The sequence below is a fragment of the Podarcis cretensis genome, assembly GCF_951804945.1.
Source record: "Podarcis cretensis genome assembly, chromosome: 13".
Lineage (NCBI taxonomy): Eukaryota > Metazoa > Chordata > Lepidosauria > Squamata > Lacertidae > Podarcis > Podarcis cretensis.
In genome coordinates, this window is record NC_137182.1 from 38,683,327 (window position 1) to 38,705,933 (window position 22,607).

The following is a 22,607-nucleotide window of genomic DNA, read 5'->3' on the forward strand; positions in this document are numbered from 1 at the left end:
CGCCCTTTACCAACCGTTCTTTTCCAACTGCCTTGCTGAGGCGGCGGCTGTCCGACCACTCAGGCTTCGAGTTCGCTCGCACGCTCTATTTGTTTTCCCCACCCTCCGTGTGCGGGGGCGCAAAAGGCGGGAAAATAACCTCCAAGTTTAAGGGAGTTTCTGAAGGGGTGGGAGGTGAGGAAGGAGGTTTACGAAGGAATTTTTTTAGAAAAGAGGAACTGATATGTGGTAATACAGCGAGTTCCTCATCAGTTTTTGAGGAGGCTCAAGTGGTCAGTCCCGTGATACCAAGAAGCATATTTTTTTTATTCCTGTCAGAAAGGGCCATAATTGGGCTTTCATAATATGTCCTCGCACCAATCCTGGGTAGTAGTTTAGGTTGAAAGATAGGCACTCTTGCACAGCAATCCTGCGAGATTAATAGCCAAGCAGGGATTTGAGCCCATGTCTCCTTATCTAAACCCAACACTCATTAAGCACTGCACTTGCTGGCTCCTGCTTTTGATGGAAATGGCCTCAATGAGTTTCATATTTACCAATGAACGTTTAAGATACAGGCCACTTTGTTACTTGCCCCACTACTGTGGGGAATGGGAAATGTCCAAGTAGATAAGTTCTGATTTTGTTAATGGTGAAGGAAAAAAGGTCAAAGGATACAGCCAGGTTCACACCAAACCTATTTTGATGAGAAACTGAGAAATAAACTGCAGGCATGCTCTTTATGGTGGGGGTCAGGGAATGTATCCGTGCAACGTTTCGTTCTGTTTTTATAAGATGTGTGAAGCAGAAAATGTTTAAAAATACAGGAAAGTTAGAAGTCAAAACAATTCTCAAGAGTTTCATTTACTTGCTTGGAAAATCAATACATTAATTGTGTGCAGGAAACAAAGGCAGAAACTGGGCGAACACTTGTAGTCATACAAAACAAGTTCAGTTTTTGATCCGTGCTAGTTTGGCTGCTGGGGCTTCATGATTGTGTGGTGTGCTGTGCAATAAGCTATTGCCCATGATTTTACTGAATAATTTCAAGAAGCTTGCTCAGATTGATTTTGTAAAATATAACTTTGGGGTAAATTTGGAGAAATGTTATCCAAGCCCATAATACTTGTACAATGCATGGGTAGTTCCAGTACATTAGGCCTGGAGCACATGCTAGATTGGTCTAATCCAAAATGTTCATAGCCTGTCCATAATTTAGGCAATTATTTAAAGAGTAATTGTCTTAGAAGAATTGCCAATATGATGCTTGTGGAATCAAAAGACAGCAAGTATCAAAGGTTGGAATTCAATGTCTTGCTTTTTCAGTCAATTCCATCTGTGCAACACATCCACCCCCCATTCTTCTGCTGTGTGTTGTTCTGGGGGTTCCTTTCCCCAGAACCAATTTCCGGGGGTGGAGGGGAGAGGAGAAGGGAAAGCCCTGTTGTGCAAGTGGAAGCTCTTGTTTCTGCTAAGGGCCTGGTTAGGTGAATCCTTCCCAACATCTGTAATAAAACTCCGTAGTTCTCATTGAAAAATAAAATTGCAAATTTCTCACTACTGCAGTTTCAGGGCAATATATATATATTGGCAATTAAATTAAATTTGGTCAGTCTCATCCCAATGCACTATTACTTACTGCTTCATTAAGGTTTCCCAACCAATATTATGGGCTTTTTAAAAAGCTGCCTGAACTGAACCACCCAATCAATTTAACCTTTACAAAACTTCAACTACATATCAGTTAAGATTATACATTTGCTTTGCTTCTTAGTAAATTCTAATCTAAACAGATGTAGAGAATAAATTTATTAAGTTAATTTTATTGGCTTTACAGTGCTATTGGCATGACAGTGGTCAGATACTCACCTTAGAGTTTGGTGATTGGGCAAGACCCTTGTAGGTCTGGGAAAGATGCCTTGATATACCGTACTACTTTTGAATTTTCAGGTGCTGGTAGGTAGAAACTTAGTAGTGTTTTCCTGCCTCATGCTTATTTTCTAATCTATTTCATGTTTCCCAACTTTTGTTTCCCGCAGCTCTCAAAATCCATCTTTGTTCTAGTGACAAAAAGGAAACTACAGAATGAGGAAAGTGATTACAACTTTGCGGGAATTCTCAGACCATGACCTGGTGCACTTCTTCATAAGACCTCAGATCATTGCTCGGATGCTGGCAGGGGTGAGAAAAAGTACAACAAAATCAAACACCGGTTCCATGACTTCTAAATTCAGGATCATATTTAGACATTGATTTGGTTTTGAATCAAAACAATCCCTCCAGAATTACTTTCATTTTTTTTCTATTACAAACTATGAAATTCTAAAGAACATATCCCAGTACAACATGCATTGTTTGGACATCACCAGACACTTTCTGGGGCATTTATGCAAAGGTTGCACTATACCTGTGGAATATGCAAGTGTAAAATGCACCAACACCAACTTGCACTCACACACACACGCCATCCATCTACACAAAAGATGTACACAGTTTTTGTTACCAACTAAGATCTAGTTCTTTGGTTTTATAAGCAGGGCAGCTTTTCCTAACGCCATGGCTAGATCGCCTCTACATGGACAAGCTTGAAGCACTGAAGTCAAGTGTCTCACAGCTCTCACATGGATAGGAGCAGGAGAGCTCCTGATATTATTTTCTGTCTCATTGAATCTCTGTTTAGCATGAGGTATGAACCAGGAGTCCTGATTTAAAACACACTCTGGTCAATTTCTAAATAAGCTAACTTCAAACCATAGGTTATGATGCTGATTTAATAAACTAGCTGGGGTTTGTTTCAAATCAGAATTCCTTATTTGTACACAACACTAAGCCAAGATTCAGTGAAACCGATACTAAACTTGGCAGCTCTCTCCTCAGCTGTGGGGGAGTACAGGTTTTTCACTCAGGTTTGCTAAGTCTCATTCAAGTTGCACTAAACCATGCAAATGTAGCCCATGTTCTTCCATCAACCTCATTTACAGTACAATTTCCATTATATGAACCAGAGTTACGTACCAGTTGTGTTCCCATGGGCGTAGCCAAGTTTTTTGTGGGGGGCAGGACTTTTTGGGGGGCAGAACTGACGTTATTGGTCAGTTAGTTAAGTATTTCTATTGTTTTATTTGATAGGGGGAGCAGCTGCCCCCCCCTTGGCTAAGCCTATGTGTGTTCCCCATGATAGTTTTGGTTTGTGTAAGGAGTTTATATAAATCTCTGACTTTTGTGTATTTTCTATGCTATTAGTAAGAGTGATGTTGCTACTACTTACATTGCTATTTTGTTGTTTTTTTTTAATAGTAACCAGCCTCTAGCATCTAGGCAGTGTAGTATGTTTTGGATTTGTCTCTAAATTCAAAAGCTTTATATGAACAGCATGATGATTTTCCAAAAATGTAAGCAAAAACTGCCCATCTGCTAAGAACCTGAGACTTTCACTTGGGCCATGGTTAGGAAGAGCAGAGAACTAGACTTACTCATCTTCATCTCAATGCATACACTATGGGATTTGATTATTGGAGAGGACACAAAGACAAGATAGGTTGATTGTAAATATAGGCAAGAGTTTTACATGAGACATAATATTGTATCTCAACAACAATCATACTTAACTCTTTCTTGCTTTCGCCCTTCCCAGGTTTTATCCCTGACTATCTTTGCCTCCTTGGTGACGGAAGGTTATCAGAACCTGACAAATTCTTCCCAACTACACTGTGTTTTGAATGATAATGGGACAGCCTGCTGCTACGGCATCACAGTTGGCATACTCGCTTTCCTCCATTGTCTTCTCTTTTTGGGTTTTGATGTCTATGAACCTTCCATTACAACTCACAAATTCAAATATACCATCCTTGTCCTGGATGTCACCTTCTCCAGTGAGTTGACTTCCTTTCTTCCAAAGCCATGGGATAGAGTTTTGATATATGTGATTAGTAGATTTGTGAAGCCCTGACACAACCAGATGCAAAGCCAGCATAATCATATATTCTAACCCCTGTTGTGTCCCAAAACTAGTTTACATCACTGTAGCTATTATTTACTATACCTCCTACCACCACTTCTTGTTGTGTCTCAGCAAACCAACCAGCAGTTTCCCCAATGTATCAGCCTCAGTTGCTTTCCCACTTATCCCACTGCAGCTCTTTGCCAGTTGATAGTGTTTAGTACTCTGCTTTATCTGTCCCAATGGCCAAGGTGGTGGAGCCAAAGTGAGAGACCTAATTATAAGATGCCATTCTGAAGGCACTGTAGCTTGTTTCCTATATAAATCAACTCAGTTATTGAAATCTGCTCCAGAGACCCTGCTTTGGGTCCCCTTGCTGTTAAAAGTGCAGAGCAAGGGGGTTTATCTAAGACCTCCTTAGTGAGGAGGAAAAGAAATGAAACTTAAGATCCAAATTATTCTATATTCACTTTTATCAATATGTAGTATGTATCAATATGTACATACACATTTTCCGTAAGAAGCAGAAGCTATCCATGGGTAGGTTACACCTTCCATTTTCTGGTTAGACAAGGCTATGTAAATACCTTCAAGCTTATTTGTTTGGTGAGAAGAGATCTACCATTTACAGTCCTGTCTGCTTTGCAACGATGAACTTCCAGATGGTTGCTATTTTGCAGTGGGATTCACTTGGCATATCTACAAATTCAGTAAAATGGATTTTGTGCTCTTATGCAGTAAACCTGCTTTTTTTTTTGTCCCCCACCCCACCCCAGTAAACCTGCTTTTGAAAAAAAATCCAAAACTTTCTGGGTTAATGGAAGTGATGGGAAAACAAACAAGAAAATATGAGGTAACAGTTGCTTGATACAGCACTGTAACCTCCCTGCAAACAAATCAAAATGGATGCTCAATAAACCGGACTTTGTGTAACATCTCCACAAATGTCATGCAAACAAATCAGGATGAATTATCAATAACTAATTCATCTATAAGCAACCTCTGGCAGGGAGTGCTAATCACCAGTGGTTAATAACCAGCTGCTCAGAAAAGTTACCTCAGAATACTGAAAGCTAAAGCTCTGCAGTCTTCAAGAACTAGGTTGGAGCAGTATTATCTGATTGTCAAGGGCATGGAAAAATGGCTATGTCTCCTCAAGGTGCTCGCTGAGATCCAACAATAACTGGATTTATTGGTTAGTTTTTCTTGCCAAATGCAACTCAAAGCAACTTACAACCAGATAAACAGAAACACACAAGAGATACATTAAACAAAAAAGTACATTAAAACAACACATTAAAAATACCCCACTACCACAGTTGTCTTATACTCCTTTCCCCATCTCTTTAATAACAGTCCCTCACATATGTGCCTTACCCTAGCAGCATTTTTTTGCACAGGTTTCCACTTTTCCCCACTCCCACACAGAATTATCAGAATCACATATCAAAGCTTAACTACATCTGCAGGAGATTGAGGCGTTGAGGTACTCTGCCATCATATTCAGGTAGGGAAGGGGAGGAGTACCTCTGTGAAACCCTAGAGAGCTGCTAGTAGAAATCCTGAGCTGGATGAATACTGGTAAATGGTCTTAGTGGGTGGGGAAACCTAAGGCCAGGGAGCCAAATCCAGGCCACAACCCTCACTAACCCTGTTCTGCACCCTCAAGTGTTTTTGCCTGGCTGGAATATGCGTTTCCATGAACCTATAGTGCTTTTCACTTGCCTGGGTTATGGGTAGGGAGGCGTGTATATGTGTAAATAGTTGACGTGTGTGATTGAAATGTAGCCTATTGTATAAAGGCAAGGGAAGAGTCGCATATGTTACTCTGGCCACTTTTTGCCTTTGTCCCCACTCACAACTGGTCCCAAAGGTTGCCCATGAGGGAATGTGGCTATTGTACTACAAAAGGTTCCTGTAAAATATGTGAAAGAATCCATGCTGCTGATGGGCACTCTGACTGCCTTGTTTTATACTGATTGAGTATTGTATTGCCTTCTTGTACCTCTGCCTGTTGTTTCATTTCTTGATGAGCGAATCCGTGTGCTGGGGAGTTCACAAAAGACAACAGACAAAACATGGAGACAGACAAGGAAACAATAAGAAAATACCATTTCCATACGAAATGCTGTCATTTCCACATGCTGTCTTATCTGTTGCTGTCAGACTTATTGGACAAGCATGATCACAGAAAATGAGTGCTTCAAGTAGGGCAATGAGTTGGCATTATATATCTGAATGAAACATTTTTCAGGCCCTGGCTTTTGGCAACTCATCAGTGCTCAATACAGCTCCAGAAATGCCACTGAGCCATCTCATCTGGTTTTTTTGCCTTCCATCTGTACTGCCTGTCAAAGATCTCCACACCTTCTGTCAGATTAAGCTATTGAGTACATTTCCTTCCCACCCCACTGGGTATTCATTTTAGGCCCTCTTTATCCCTAGAAAACATATTCGTCAAATTAATTACTTTTGCCCTATATGTTGTTCTGTGCCTGTACAAATCTAGCATAGTTTCTTTATCTCGGAACCAAAGAATAAAGTTGAGTTCACTGACATGGAAAGGTATAGTTTAAAGTATAGTTAAACCACATCAAAAGTAAATTCATTTTACTATGCAAACATAAAATCCAGCAAAAGAAAGGTCAGATGTTTCGGTGATTTCCTCAGGAGTGCAATAGATAATACTACCAAATTTGTGAGGAAAAGCAATACATTCTTTTGCCTCTGTGTTTAAATCCATATCGCTAATAATTAAAGATTAGTAGAGGCCAGATTATCCCACACCTCCTTATTATGGGGCTCTTGCCTCTAAAACATCTGGCACAAGTCTTATTTGAGATAGGATGTTTGGCTGGCTGGACCATAAACAAAGCTGATGCAATCTGGCAGCTTTCCTTTTCTCCCTTATTGTTCATCTGCTACAAAGGCAAAAGCTCCTTTTAATACACCTGTCAATTGTGCAGTGTTTGTTTTAGGGAATGATTGCCCTTCTGATCCCTGAAGGCAGTTGGTTTATCCATGAATGCAAGAGCTTTTATTAAATTTAGATTTTGCTGACTTAGTTCTGAAGCTGCTATAATGCTGCTGCTGCTGCAGTTTAGAGCCACCTTCTCAATTTCTCACTATGAGATTGGTCAGATTTTGGAATGTAACAAGAGCCCAGCTGGAACAAATAAAAGGCCCATCTAATCCAGCACCCTGTTCTCACAGTAGCCAGCCTATGGGAATCCCACAAGCAGGATAAGAGTGCAGCTGTGCTCTCCAGCAGCTGATATTCAGAGGCATGCTGCCCCTGATAATGCAGGTAATTCAGTTGCCATGGCTAATAGCCGTTGATAGAGGTCTTAAAAGGTAAAGGGACCCCTGATCATTAGGTCCAGTCGTGGCTGACTCGGGGGTTGCGGTGCTCATCTCGCTTTATTGGCCGAGGGAGCCAGCATACAGCTTCCGGGTCATGTGGCCAGCCTGACTAAGCCGCTTCTGGTGAACCAGAGCAGCGCACAGAAACGCCGTTTACCTTCCCACCAAAACGCTACCTATTTATCTACTTGCACTTTGACGTGCTTTCGAACTGCTAGATTGGCAGGAGCAGGGACCAAACAACGGGAGCTCACCCTGTCGTGGGGATTCGAACCGCCGACCTTCTGATCGGCAAGTCCTAGGCTCTGTCCTAGGCCACCCGCGATAGAGGTCTTACTTGTCATTAATTTGTCTAAACCTCTTCAAAAGCCATTGAAGTTGGCGGCCATTGCTACATTTTGTGGTAGTGAAGCACACTATGAGATATGTAAAAAAATACTTCCGTTTGTTTGTCCTGCTGAATCTTCCTACATTCAGTTTCATTGGATGACTTTAGGTTCTGATATTATGGGGTGGGGGACTTCTCTCTATCCACTTTCTTCATGTAATGCATAATTTTATACATCTCTGTCATGTCCCCCATACCTTTTAAAAACTGAACAGCCTCAAAAAATGTAACTTTTCCTTATAGGAGAGTTTTTCCAGCCTCATGATAGTTTTGGTTGCCCAAAGCTTTTCCAGCACTGGGATATACCTTTTGAAGTGCGCCAAGCAGAACTGTACATAATATTCAGAGTGTGGTCACACTTGTATCACAGCACTACATATCATATTTATGATTTTATTTTCAATCCCTTTTCTAATGATCCCCGACATGGAATGTGCCCTTTTCACAGCTACTGAACACTGAGGTGACATTTTCATTGAGCTGTTCATCATCACTCTGAATATCTCTTTCCTGGTCAGTTACCAGTCACCACCAATTCAGTTTCCATAAATCTTTATGTGAAGTAAGGATTTTTGTCCCAGTGTGCATCACTTAAACTACTTTACTTTGAATTGCCATGGTAATATTTATTTAGTTACTATTTTATTTATTACATTTATAAACCACCTTTTTCTTCCAGGGAGCTCAAAGTGGTGAACATGGCTCTCCTCCTCCCCATTTCATCCTCACAACAACCCTGTGAGGTAGGTTAGGCTGAGAGTCAGTGGCTGGCCCAAGGTTACCCCGTGAGCTTCATTGCTGAGTGGGGATTTTAACCCTGCTATCCCAAGTCATAGCCCTACACTTTAACTACAATACCATTCACAGAATTTGGAGAGATTATTTTGGAGCTCCTTATAATCCATTTTTGCTCTTACTACTCTGAACATTTGGGTGTCATCAGCAAATGGGGCCACCTCACTGCTAAGCCTCTAACTGCAGTTCATTTATGAACAAGTTGAAAAGCATCAGTCCCAGTATAACTTTTTGGGGACCCTACTTTATACATCCCTTCAATGATAGAACTATCCATTTATTCCTGCTCTCCATGTCATGTTCCTACTGATCCAAACAGGTCTTACAGTCTGCTTATTGCTAAGCTTACTTGGTGAGGGACTTTAACAAAAGGTTAACAGCTTTGTGTGTTGTTTTTGTTTTACAATCAAGCAATATATAATTTTTATGAAATTACATAAATAAAGACATAAATAATCTCTATCCATATGCTTATTGACATTTTAAAAGAACTCTAAAATGTTGGTTAGAGGGAACTTACATTTATGAAAGCCATGCTGGTTCTTCTTGGGCAACATTTGTTTTTTATATGCTTCTATCTTTAATAATATTTTCTACCAGATTTTCTGGAAAAAAACGTTAGCCTAACCAGTCTGTAATTTCCCTGGTCCTCTCTGGATTCCTTTTTTTAAAATTGGGGCTACATTGCCCATTTCTCAGGGTTGCCATATGTCCTCTTTTTCCAGGATATGCCCTCTTTTTTATGAGTAGAGTCGTCATAGTGAGCCATAGTTAAAAGTAGAAGTTGGCAAATGTGTCCTTTTTTTGCTCTTCAAAATGTGGCAACCCTACATTTGCTATATTTTACAGCAAAGATATCCAGAGAGAAGATTTTTTATCAGTTAGAAAGAACAGAGCAGTATGGTGAATACCAGAGGCTACTGAACCTTATATTATCTTATTCACCAGTTAGCACAAAAAGTCCTGCTCTAAAATGAAGTTTCATTTGAGTTTTTAACTGTTTGTATCACATTCTAACCTCTTATTTTCTCCTCAGTTATCTGGACATGCCTGTGGTTTGTTGGGTTCTGCTTCCTAGCCAATCAGTGGATCATATCGACAAGCCACTACCTGCTGGGAACTGGTGCTGCCCGAACCAGCATCACCTTTGCCGTCCTCTCCGTTCCATGCTGGGTGAGTCAGTCAAGTACTCTCCTTTTATTTCAGAGTAATGAGAAAACCTGCTGAGTTAGCCACATAAGGGGGGTCCCTCCCTGCAGAGTGTCAATAGAAAAGACAAACCCATCTTATCAAAGCCAAAGTTGATCCCTTCCAAGAAGCAGGTGGCACATACCCTAGTTATTTAAGGAGAAGAGGGTGATGCCATAAGGGGCACTATTTTTCCTTCTATATAGTGAATGTTATTTATTTTTCTGAAATGTATGATAAGCCTAATTCTCTTTAGCATGTACACATATTTTTTTTAAACCAGAGAGTGTTTGATTATGAATCAAGAAACAGGCAGTGAAACTACATTTTAGTTGGCATGAAGTGGCATATAACAAGACATACAAGTCCTTTCTGGGGAGGAAAGGTAGGTGGCTAGTCAAAGTTCAGTTAATACTGAGAAAGTGAGCTCAGGGCAGAGTCAGGCCTAGGCCAGGCCAGTTGTCTTTTGCTAATTGCAGCCTCCAGTTGTGGGTCCTTGGCAGCGGAAGTGCTTCTCTGAGACAGGTGTGCCTGTCGTCCAAAGGTGTTCTCTGCAGTGGTTGCTGGTGTGTTTGACATAAGGTAAAGGTGAAGGTACCGCTTTATAGCGGGAAGGTAAACGGCGTTTCCATGTGCTACCCTGGTGCCGGTTCGCTAGAGCAGCTTCGTCACGCTGGCCACGTGACCCGGAAGTGTCTGCGGACAGCGCTGGCTCCCGGCCTCTAGAGTGAGGTGAGCGCACAACCCTAGAGTCTGTCAAGACTGGCCCGTAAGGGCAGGGATACCTTTACCTTTACCTAAAGGTGAAGGGGACCCCTGACCATTAGGTCCAGTCGTGGCCAACTCGGGTTGTGGTGCTCATCTCGCTTTATTGGCCGAGGGAGCTGGTGTACAGCTTCCGGGTCATGTGCCCAGCATGACTAAGCTGCTTCTGGCGAACCAAAGCAGCACACGGAAACGCGGTTTACCTTCCCACCGGAGCAGTACCTATTTATCTACTTGCACTTTGATGTGCTTTTGAACTTCTAGGTTGGCAGGAGCAGGGACCGAGCAACTGGAGCTCATCCCATCACAGCTGACCTGATCAGCAAACCCTAGACTCTGTGGTTTAACCCACAGCGCCACCCGCGTCCCTTAGTATATGGCATATGGCATTTGACATATGGCAGTGTAAAATGTGTGAGAATGTTGTACATAGTACTTCATGGAGTGCAAGGCCTAATCCCTTTAAGCATATACAGGTATACTAATGCTGCATTAATGCAAACTAGTGCTGTATTACTGCTTAAATGCACTCAGTTTAGAGTTTGTGCATTAGAATGGCTGCCAAATTGATTTACGGTGGCAGAAGAACATTTCAAATCATTCCCAGGAAATGAGAGAAAAAGAGTGTTGGTCTAACGTCAGCTTTTGGTAACATTGACATTTTTAGAACCATACAGTAAGCAATTCAGATTAGCAGTTTATTGACTGGACTGGCAAATGGAAGAAGCAAGACAAATAGATTGTTAGCAAAGTTAATCCAAGAAAAAAATCTTTTAGCAAAAAAAATTAGGATTATGCAGGTCAGAAAGTTGCAAGTTTCTGCCACTGGCTGCCAAGGCAATGTAAAGAAGCTAATCTTTCCTGACATTTCCCCCTTCAGAATCATATGGTTAGAGATGGAGTACTTAATTACAAGTGTTGCTAATAGAAACCCACTGCTGAATATGGCTAGAGTAGCTGGTGAATTATAGCCACAGCAGCAGTAGCAGTAGCACCATTTTCTTTTAACTCTTAGTTGATAGCAAGATTTACCGTTTCAATCCAGCTTTGGGGTTAAATGCACCATAAGTTGGCCATAAAATTAAAATAGCATTAAGCATGGCACCACTTGCAAGTAATAAATAAATAAATAAATAAATAAATAAATAAATAAATAAATAAATAAATCCTTCATTGAAAACCTTCATTTTTCAAATAAGTAATATAGTTTTAAAAAATCAGGATCAAGAATGAACTTCAGTGTACAGTGCATAATACCTACAAGAAAGGAGTGTGTGTGGTCTATTTGACCCCCCAGTTGTTGGTTTTTTAAATGTTCCATTAGCCTACAGTTATGTTAGTATAATACAATACTGCAATAATGAGTTGTTAATTATCTGCAACAACAAATTTTGCAGAAGATGCAACTGTAGCTCACACAACCTATATATTTACCACATTTTACAACTGCATGGTCTAGATAAAATAATGAAGCACATGATTTCTGCAATTTTCTGTCATTACTTCAATCACAGAGGTGGCATCTGCCCCTTTTGTGGGTGTCAGCCATAGCAAACCATATCAGGTCTGAAGCTGCCTTTCTTTGAAAAGTCCCAGGCAAGCTGTCTATGTTTCTTGATTCAATCATGGTTTGTTAAACTCCAGGCCCAAGTCTACTACAAAGCTACATCTTTCATCCCATCCACTGCATTGTTGATTGTTCAATTGCTAAAGAATGCAGGCATTTAAATAGGCATTATCTTCTGTATTTGAAGGGGACACTATTGGCCACAATTTGATTATGATTTTTAATATTAAATGCAGCCCATGTGGTTATACCAAGACTTGTCTTAGGATTTGATTTGTCGTCTGAGATAGCTGTATCTATGGATTTAAGAAAGATGGATCACTGTCATTCGTTTACTTGGCAGATAACTTACAAATGTCAAATCTTTTGGAAAACCAAAAATGCTGCTGTTGATATTTCTTGATTTATGGACAAGGAATAGAACCCTGCATAAGTAGGGATTCCCCTGTATGTGTGAAGGGATATGGAATGGGCCACACACATCACCTTATATAACCTCAAGAACACAAATGTGTCTCAGTGCATGGGAGAAAACTTGGTTTGCAACTTTTTTGCAGAATGCAGTTTTCACAATTAACTGTGTTGTATGAGCAAGGTGCTACCTTAATGCCATTTGCTCTGAAGTATGTGTGTGCTTGTCAAAGAAGAAGAATTATTGTAATAGACAGTTATTGACTCACACTTGTGTTCATGAAAGGGTTAACCTGAACTCAAGTTTCCAGTACGAGTTGAGCTTAGCCCCATTCCTTTCCTCAACTTTCTCTTTCTGCTTTCTGGAACAAGCAAGAAGCCATGTGACCCATGGTTCCCAGTTGCAAGAAAAACCAAGTGAACAGAATCTCTCTAAAAATGGATTTATAAAGCCTGCATCTTTCAAATATACCGGTAACCAAGTTTTAATGTGCTTTGAGCAATTGCCATTGTGTTCACTCTGCTACAAGACTGTATGGATCTCTCTTCCAAATCTCTATCTCTTAACAGAAACCCTCTGCCCCAACCAATGTTCATCACTATCTGAGAACAGGCCATCTGAATGGACCCACTACCCTTACAGAGGGAAATTGCTGCTACCAATCCAACTTCACCAAATAATGGTCCAACCATGGCAAGGGAGTGCACTGTACCCCCTCCTACCTTTAGACCATCCCTCAAATCACATGGGAGAAAGACAGCATTGTGTCCTGTCCAGTATGTTGGACCAATGGTCATTTGAGAAGGCCCCATGGTTGACGCCACAAAGTCCCATGCCAGCTCAACAGTAGCCTTCGCTTGGATGTTGAAGTCACTCAGAAGTATTCTCTAGGGGTCCTCCAAAAACATGGATCTAGAAAACTTGGTATTTGTGGCCCTAGAAGATTAGCAGAAGTATCATAGGCAACTAATCCTTCCAAAAGATATATAGCAAGCATATGTACATATAATAACTAAAATTATGATGCAGGTAGAACAGTTTGGGTCACTTTGATTAGGAAACAGTTCCTTGCTGCTGGTATCTGAAGTTGCTGGTTCATAATTAAGGGAATCCAGCCCATACTCTAAGCCTAATATAGTTTACATAGAGGGTGCCTAGTATTTAAAGCACATAAAGAGAAAAGAAAGCTCTTGCCTACTCTGCTTTAGTCCTGAGGACTCAATACATTTCTACCAATTTTAGTAGTGAAGAAAACTGCCTCAGGACTGAGCTCTTTGGTGCATGTTTATTCCTTCATTCCTTGTGGAACTGAGTGACTCACACTTCCCATCAACAAGCTGTAGAATTAATCAGGAGGAGCCTTCATATAGAAGCAGTTGCAGCAGGCCTTCATTTACAATCTGGCACAGAATGAGCCCAAGCAATTCAAGACCCAGTCCAGCCTGCGGCTGGAGTTTGTTAGATCCGGAAGGCTGAGCAGCTAACAAAGATTTTAACTCCAGCAGGGACCATTGGTAATGTCTAACCTGACCCCCTGTCAAGCATAGGGCAATTGAATTCCCTCTGCTAACCGTAGCAACCCACTAAGTAGAATTTGCAGAAAGCACACCTTTGACCAAAGTCGTATTTTACAACTGCAATGAGAAACTGGAGGATTTGCAGTCAGTTTTTTTTATCAATAATGAGAAGAGGTGATCACAATACCAGTAGATTTAAGGACAGTTACCAAAACACTGAAAACAGAGTACGGTACCCTATTTTGAATCTTTTTACAGTGGAAATATAAAATTTCATTTTAAAATATTATTTGTTTTCCAAGAAAAATCAAACTTGCATGTTTTTATAAGATTTTATTAATACTTTTTTATTGAGTTATATTGCAAATACATACAAATCAAAACTTTTAAACGTGAAAAGAAAAAAGATTTTAAAAGGTTGCAAAGAACAAAAGAAAAGCAGAAATTTAAATAAATTACATAAACTAATATAATTAAATCTTAATGGAGATAAGAAAAAAATCATAGATGGAACAACGTTAATTCATTCATTATTAAACTAAGACTTTGCAAACCAAATGCATACACTTTAAACAGTTACCTCTTACATATCGTCTGTTTTCCTAAGAAGCTAACACTTCTTAGGTATTTCATTTTTCATATTCTTTTGTTCTTTGGACATCCGTCAGTCTCACAATAGTTCATTATTCCTAATTAAAACCAACTTATCTGTATTTCAGTACATCCCTCATCTTGGTATCAGGGAGCTTTTTACCTTTGTAGGGTTATTCTAGACACAACCAGATCTTCACTGCTGAACCTTGACTCATCAGATATTTATTTAGGTACTCCCATTCTTTCTTAACTGTGTTATTTGACTTGTCTCTTATTATATTGGTCAGCTTCGCGAGTTCCAAGTGCTTGCTCAGCTTACACAGCCATTCCTCTTTGATGGGTATGGGTTCCTCCTTCCAATATTTAGCCACCAATACTCTTGCTGCTGATGTAGCATAGAGAAATAGTCTTATTTTATCTTTAGGGAAATTGTTTGTCAAAATTCCCAGAAGAAATGCTTCGGGGGTTTTTGCAAAAGATTTTATTAATACTTACTGTAATACACTACATTAAAAAACAAGCCTAAAGAAACAGAAGAATGCTCTCTCACAGGTAGATCTTGACTCTTGTTCAACACAGAAAGAGGTAAACCCTCCCAGCTCTCACCTGGTTTCCCTCTCTTCTCCCAGCCTTCCACCCTGGGAGATCTTCCCTTCCTTTCCTTTCATACAGGGTCCTTCACCAACCATCCATCATGGTCATCCACTTGCAATCCCCTCCTTAACGCAGAGTAGACAACAAGAAGCAAAAGCACAAAAGCAAAGCAAATAATTGGGTTGCCATATTTTGAAGAGCAAAAAAGAGGACACATTTGCCAACTTCTACTTTTAACTATGGATCACTATGATGACTCTCACTTTACATGAAAGAGAGGACATATGAAAACCCTAAGAAAAAGTAACAAAAAGATAAAAGTAATAAAAGAATAAGAAAATAGTAAAGGAATAAAAGATAAAGATAAAGAAATAATTAGGACTTCCAATTTTCCAGCTGTCAGTTGTATGTATAAGAGTCATTCAAAGTACAGTGGTGCCTCGCAAGACGAAATTAATCCGTTCCGCGAGTCTCTTCGTCTAGTGGTTTTTTCGTCTTGCGAAGCAAGCCCATTGACGGATTAGCGGCTTTTAGTGGCTTAGCGGATCAGCTGATAAGCGGCTTAGCGGCTTAGAAAAAAGGGGGGGGGAAGGAAAAAAACCCCGCAGGAACTCGCAAGACATTTTCGTCTTGCGAAGCAAGCCCATAGGGAAATTCGTTTTGCGAAGCGCCTCCAAAACGGAAAACCCTTTCGTCTAGCGGGTTTTCCGTCTTGCGAGGCGTTCGTCTTGCGGGGCACCACTGTACTCAAAATGTTTACTCCAGGCTGGTATATAACTGTTCCTCCTCCTACTAAGCGATGTTTTCAGTCTTCGGGCATCTGGAATGCATTGATTTTTTCTTCCACACAAAATATCTAAAAGAGGTTCTCCAATTACTATTACAGATAAAAGTCAACAATAAGTCTTCCTCCAGTCCAACGTAACAACTTTACCTCCAATACTGAAAAACAATAAATCATCGATCTTTATTCCCTCAAGAATCTATTCGCTGTGGCCATATATTGAGACAATGATTCATAGTTACTTCTGTTTTATTTTCAGCCCTCTAGTGCTGCCTCTTCTTAAGCCAGCAGTAGGGTCTTATTTCAGACGTGCCTTTTAACCATTTAACCAGCAAACAGAAAACTTGTCATAATTTATAGCTGTTTCAGAAGTAATTGAAGGAAGGGAGGTTTGCCCTAGGGACTGATCCCTAGGGTTATTAAGTGGTGTTTGGGCAAGATTTTGATTCTTCCACTCCCTGATCACTTACCTGTCCAGGTTCCTTGAAGGTTCCTTGGTCCCATGACGAGACAGCAGCCCTTCCATAGCATTGGAAATTAATCAGTTATCTCTGTTCCCCCAATGGCTTTCATTAATCACCATCTACGGTAATTATCACTGTTGATGTTTTGACAGGAGACGTCTAATCAGCCATGATTCTGCTCCAGAAGTCCCAGTCCTTCCCCCAAAATTCTAATACTATATGCTTATTGAGAAGCAAAATAGTACAGCTGTTCTCTTGCTTACCTAACACAAACACTGTACTAGAATACCATTTTGTATTCTGATATTTGCCTCCCTCAACTGTTTACTTCCTCAAGGCTCACCCACACATCCCTTCCAAGCTTCCTTCATCTCCCAAAACCCGCTTGCCAGTTCCCTGAGAATATAAGAAGCACTCTGCTGGATCAGACAAATGACTTATCTAACCCAGTGTCCCATTTCCTACAGTGGTCAACAATATGAATTTCTGTAATCTCATTTTAAAGACATTAATTTAGAAGCCATCACATCTTGTGGTAACAAATTCCAGAGTTTATGCATTATATGAACTTTGCTCTATCCTGAACAATTCAGCTTAATCAGGTGACCTCAGATACTAGTATAAAAACGATTTAAAACTTATCTCAAACAACGTTCTTCACACCATGCATAATTTTATACACTTCTCTCATGCCTTCTCTTACTTGCCCTTTTCCAACTCTACAATACACCTTTTATGTTACGGATTTTGTATGTGATGCCAATAAAAGGTTTGATGATGAATATACTTTTTGAGATGCAACGACCAGAAATGTACACAATATTCAAGTGTAGCATTAAAATATTAGTAGGGAGGTGTTTTATCCCTTTCCTAATGATTCCTAGCATGTACCACCTTTTCCCCAGCTGGAATATTGTGTAGATTTCTAGTTACCACATCTCAAAAAGGATATTGTAAAGCTAGAAAAGGGGGAAGGGGGAATGACTAGGGGGTCCTAAAGTTGCAGCAGCTCCCTCGTGAATAAAGGGTACCTTTTTAGGGCTGTTTGGTTCAGAAAAAGGGTTGTTTTAATTGAGCTATCATCATGACCCCAATATGTCTTTCCTGGTAAGTCATTGCCAGTTTATATTCAGTTTTTTTGCTTGAATGTGAATCACTTTATAGTTGCTTGCATTGAACTGTGCTTGCCATTCTGATGCCGTCACCAGGTGTGGAGAGTGCCTTTTGGATCTCTTTGTTTTTATCATTCTGAGTAATTTGGTGTCATCCACAAACTTGACTACTTCGCTGTTCACCCCTATCTCCAGGTTATTTATACACAAGTTGAAAAGTACGGGTCTCAATACTGGGGGCTTCTACATCTCTCTGTGAAACCTGTCCATTTATTCCTATCCTATTTCCTGTTCCTTAACTAGTTACTAATTCATAACTGAACAAGTCCCCTGATTGCTAAGTTTACTCCGGACCTTTCAATGAAGAACTTCTTAAAACCTGAAAATCCAAGTATACAATGAGCACTGGAATCCCCATAAATATTTTGTTTGCACAAAGAACTTCAAAAGATCAGTGAGATAGGACTTACCTTTGCAGAAATCATGTTGACTCTTCAATTTGTTATTCAATATGCTTGATAATTTTATCTTTAATAATGCTTTCCAGCAATTTCCCCAAAGCATATTAACCATGTAATTTCCCAATCCTCCAGTATGGAAGCCAATCTTAGGGACCAGTTACAAAATCAGTACTTCTACATTTGATTTTTAAAGATATTTTAGGTGGATAGAATTTCCTCTGACAAGACAGATACAAAAAATTCATTCATCGGCTGCTTATCCTCCTGAAGCATACCTCCAACTCCCACCATCCTGAGGTTCAGCTGCCTCCGTACTTGGTTTCCTGCTTCTGATGTATTTAAAGCATTTGCTATTGTTGGGATCAATATTCAGTCATGTTCGTCAAATTATTTCCCCCACCCCAACCCTTATTGTCTACTTGCATTTCTTTTGTCAGTTTGGCTTTCTTTTCATTCTCCACAATCTGGCAACACTTTCATTTTCAGAAGGAAGCTTTCCTGTGGCTAATGGCTTTCATGATTATGTTTGTTAACCACACTACCATCTTCTTGAAGTTATTGGTATTTTTATAGTATATGCATTTGAGCCAAGCTTTTATTGTTGAAGATTTGTATACAGTAAACTCCCAAGTGCTTTGGAGAGGTCAAACTTTCTTGACTTTTGCTTCAACTTCCTTTTTACCCTCCTTTTAAAGACATTTCTTCTTTGAAGTCAAATATTACTTTTGCTGGACATTTCTGGCAATTTTCTTTTTGCATACATGTTGAATTTGATAGTGCTGCAGTCAATGTTCCCAACTGGTTGAACACTTAATGTCTTGCACCATAATTGTCCTCACAAGTTACTTCTAAAGGCCAATACATTTCAAGTCCACGACTGTGCTGTGGTTTTAATCCACATCTTCTGAAGCTAACCATTGCCCTTCACTTGCTCTTTAAATAGTTTGTGCCATTTTCACAGTTGCATACAAGTGCCTGATCCACCACCTATTCTCTCCCACAGGTGTACCTGGCCTATGTGGCTCTGAAAAACCTGCAGGCTGAGCCACCTGTTCCTTACAAGCGGACTTTGGATGAAGGATCTGTTGCATTGACCACCCTTTCATCTTCCACTAGCACTTCCCTTCCAAACAATATGGGTTACCCTGAAAATGTGGGTGTAGCCTCCTACCCATCCACTCCTGTACCCCACCGGCTGACATTAATGAATACTGATGACTAGGCAATTATTAATTTCACAGTAAATAAAAGGGGGATAGAAAGAGAATTTATTGCCAAACATGAACATTTATTTTATATGTGTAAATCTGTTTCCGATAAAGTTGAGCACCCTGAAAAATAGGGAGACCAACCACCTCCTAAGCACAATAAGAACATGGGGCCACAGCTTCACAAAAGAAGTGGGTGCTCACCCACTCACCATTCCCATTGTCTAGGCTTGCCCAGCTTCTACAGCACTAGCTGTTAATTTTAGCCCTTTAAAGCCAGGATTAACTGTAAGAATAGTCCCACACTGCTGCTTCTATATGAACTGCACTACTATGGCAGCTGTGCACATGTGTTGTTTTCCAGTCATAAAAAGCCAAAGATATTACAGCTAGGGGAGATAACAAAAAAGGGAGACAATCTGCATGTGCAACTGCCACACATTTTTTTCTCAACTGGATATAGCAAAATGCAGCTATTCTGGCTGCCAGTCCCAGCTTTAAAAAATCAAGGAAATAATGAAAGCACTGGAGTGACATTTGCCCTCTGCCACCCAGCTGGTGTGCAGCACTTCAGATACAGTCCTTTCCACATTGTACTGGTTCAACGCTACTTGTTTAAGCCTTGTGAATGTTAATATATGGACTTGTGTGAACAATTTTAAGCCTGAACCAGACTATAGACAGATACATTCTGAAGTTGTCATCTCCATAGCCATTGTTGCACTTTTGCTAGCTACTGTAATCAAATAGATGCTAGCCACTGAAGGCTGTATCAGTATAGAACCTAATCTAGTAAAGTTTCTCTGTGATTCTGTGAAAGATATAAATGATTAGCTTATATGTGTATGCTGCCACAGACTCAAATTTACCTAGTAACGACTACTGAATGTTTCAAGTAGCTACTAGCTTTCTGTAGCAAGCAACAGTTCCTTAAATATCACAAATATCTGGAAAACAACTGGCTATTTATGATAACCAAAACAGAAACCTAATGACTGCTACTGGATAATCATATTAAAGGTATAGAATTTAAAACCTTTCTAGTCATTACCCTATGACTAGTCACTCAAACTATGGCAACTCTTAGGCTTTACTTCTATTTGAAATAGTTTTCTGCCTTTGATGCTGAAAGAAGTTTAAGGGGAAATGCCATCTTGCTCCTGTGCATGTCTGCTCAGAAATAATTCCAACTGAGTTCAATAAGACTTACTTTCAGTAAAGTATGCATAGGATTGCAGCATGAGTGCAATTTTTCATATATCTCAATTCAAGAAGAGAAATCATCCATATGTAAAAATCCATCTGCATGTGGGTGCATGTCCTCATCTGCAGAGATAGAAGAGCTCCCTCCAACATGCATGACATGTTCGCATAGCATTTCCAATAAAGTAGAAAACTTCTCATACCATTACCTGCAAGCCAGTAATTCTAATTATTTTCCAAGCAGCTTTCATACATGAGATTTATAGCATTTTTGCTTAAGACTCTAATCTTTACATATTCATACATGGGAGTAAGCCCCACTGAACTTGGCAAGATTTACTTTTGCATCAGCACACTGTAAATCGGTCTACAATGCAAACTGAGAGCTTAAATTGACTAGAACATGCTTTCAATTTATCTTCCATATTCCATCTCACATTAACATTTACATCTGGCCAGAATAGCATTAGAGAGGCTCAAAGGCCCCTTTTAGTGTCATGTGGAGACACATGACATTTTGATTGGCTAAGATAAAAGGTAATTTTGCTGAGACAGCAGCGTCTTTTGAGAACCAGAGAAAAGTGGCAACTACAGAAAATGTGTTTTATCATAACAAACATTAAGGCTACAATTGTATGCCTGCTAACTTAGAAAGCCCCACTAAACTCAGTTGGTTATATCCAACTAAGCTTTATTTAGAGCAGGCACACTGAAATGAACTAATCGAAGTTAGTCTTTTCCATTAATTTCAATGAATCTATTCTGGTAAAACTTAGTTTGATATAAGCCAATGAGTAGAGAGAGCTTCAAGAGATGGGGGAAAGCAGCCACTGTTTTAACAGAAAGCAGCAATACTGTATAGGAGAATAGTATGGGAAATGAGGATGAATGTACAGAAATGGGAAACACAAAGATTTCAATACAAACAGGCAACAAAACAGATTTCTTTTTATTTAAATTCCCATCCCTCCCACAAAGGCACTAATTAATTGGGATGATGGTTGTTTGTTTTATTTAAAGTAGATGAAGAATTAACCATCAAATAATATTCAAAATGAAGCAGGAAAAATAATCAGTATCTAAAGAAAATAGATTAAATTTGTAGGTGCTCCTGTTTATCTGGATAGACCCACGGCACTCAGATTTCTTCATAGCTGTGGTCAATCCAAACCCCAAAACATGAGCACAATGTGAAAGGAGGGAGATGTCCAGTTGTTGTTGTAGTTGTTGTTGTTTTAAAAATATTTCCTACCTGTGGCAGTTCATTACCAAAATAGAGTCAGGAGTATAGAAAGTGAGGTCAATGATAAAAAGGGCCCTTGAGAAACCTACCACCTATATATCACCAGGAGTAGTCATTATAAGCTTGGAGTCCAAGCTGTTGCCCACCTCACCCCTTCTATATCAGTCTCTTGAGCAGAAGGACAATCCATTGTTTTGACCCAAATCACACTCAGGTAAAAGTTCAGGGTGCAAGAAGAGATCAACAGGTGACTTAACTTTGTTGGTAAGAATAAAAAAAAAGAAAAAAACCCAGAAACTTTGTTTTTAACTTCCTGTGAAGGATTCCCCTCATCCTTCTTGGCCAAAGTATCTTTGTCATGGGCTCAGTGTGAACTATGCCGGCAAACTCAGCTTCTTGCCTTTTAGAACTGAAGAAAGAAAAGAGAAAAAGTAATGTATGAGAATTTTGTCTTGCTATAGCTATAGAGCTGTTGAAAGTACAAAAATACAACCACCTCTGGTAAGGGAAAAATACATTTTCAGCAACCTCTCAGGAAAAAAAGGTGTATCAACCAGGAATAGTAATTATAGCCTTGAAATTAAAGTAGCACTATAAAATGCATGGTCACATCTGAAAGTTCTGCTCATTATATACATATAATAAAAATGCAAGTGTCATGCTGCAGTTTGCTTGAACACAGAGCTCTGCAAACTACAGTGTGACGAGAGGTGGTAGATGGGAGGCTAAAATTAGCCAGAGGTAGAGTCAGAAAGTCTGCAGCCCCCACCCAATCAATTGCCCTGCTCCACTGTCTGTTGTAGTAATGCAATTTGTAATACAATAAAACACAACGTAAGAAAAAAGAAGCAATAATAATACAATCAAAACCAATATACTTAATGCGATGGATATACAATCTCCTGTCTTCAATCAAAAATCCATGGAGACACTGCAGATCAGAGGGAGGTAGCAGGCTGGGGAACCGTGAGATTTGCAGAAGCAGGAAAAAAGTATTTCAGGAAGGGAATCCATAACAGCCCAATGGGAT

The 22,607-nt window shown here is 39.8% G+C and overlaps 2 protein-coding genes across 7 annotated transcripts in view; one reads left to right on the forward strand and one right to left on the reverse strand.

The window, feature by feature from the left end:
* Window positions 1-27: 27 nt before the first annotated feature.
* SYNGR4 (synaptogyrin 4) lies at window positions 28-19,190 on the forward strand. 3 transcript variants are annotated; one of them, XM_079951236.1, is made up of 5 exons: window positions 28-174; window positions 2,019-2,160; window positions 3,614-3,851; window positions 9,502-9,638; window positions 18,927-19,190. In XM_079951236.1, exons 2-5 carry the CDS (start codon window positions 2,065-2,067, stop codon window positions 19,143-19,145), a joined length of 690 nt encoding a protein of 229 aa, XP_079807362.1. In that variant the 5' UTR covers window positions 28-174; window positions 2,019-2,064; the 3' UTR covers window positions 19,146-19,190. The 3 variants fall into 3 exon arrangements, with proteins under 3 accessions (XP_079807362.1, XP_079807361.1, XP_079807363.1); XM_079951235.1 differs by having other exon boundaries at window positions 38-186; XM_079951237.1 differs by having other exon boundaries at window positions 164-272.
* A 2,075-nt stretch (window positions 19,191-21,265) lies between these two features.
* Window positions 21,266-22,607, reverse strand: part of KDELR1 (KDEL endoplasmic reticulum protein retention receptor 1) — a 128,922-nt gene continuing 127,580 nt past the window's right edge. For all 4 annotated transcript variants that reach the window (XM_079951238.1, XM_079951239.1, XM_079951240.1 and 1 more), the window contains one exon: window positions 21,266-21,986. In XM_079951238.1, coding sequence (XP_079807364.1) covers window positions 21,952-21,986 — 35 coding nt within the window. In that variant the 3' untranslated portion in view covers window positions 21,266-21,951. The remainder of the gene's footprint in view (window positions 21,987-22,607) is intronic.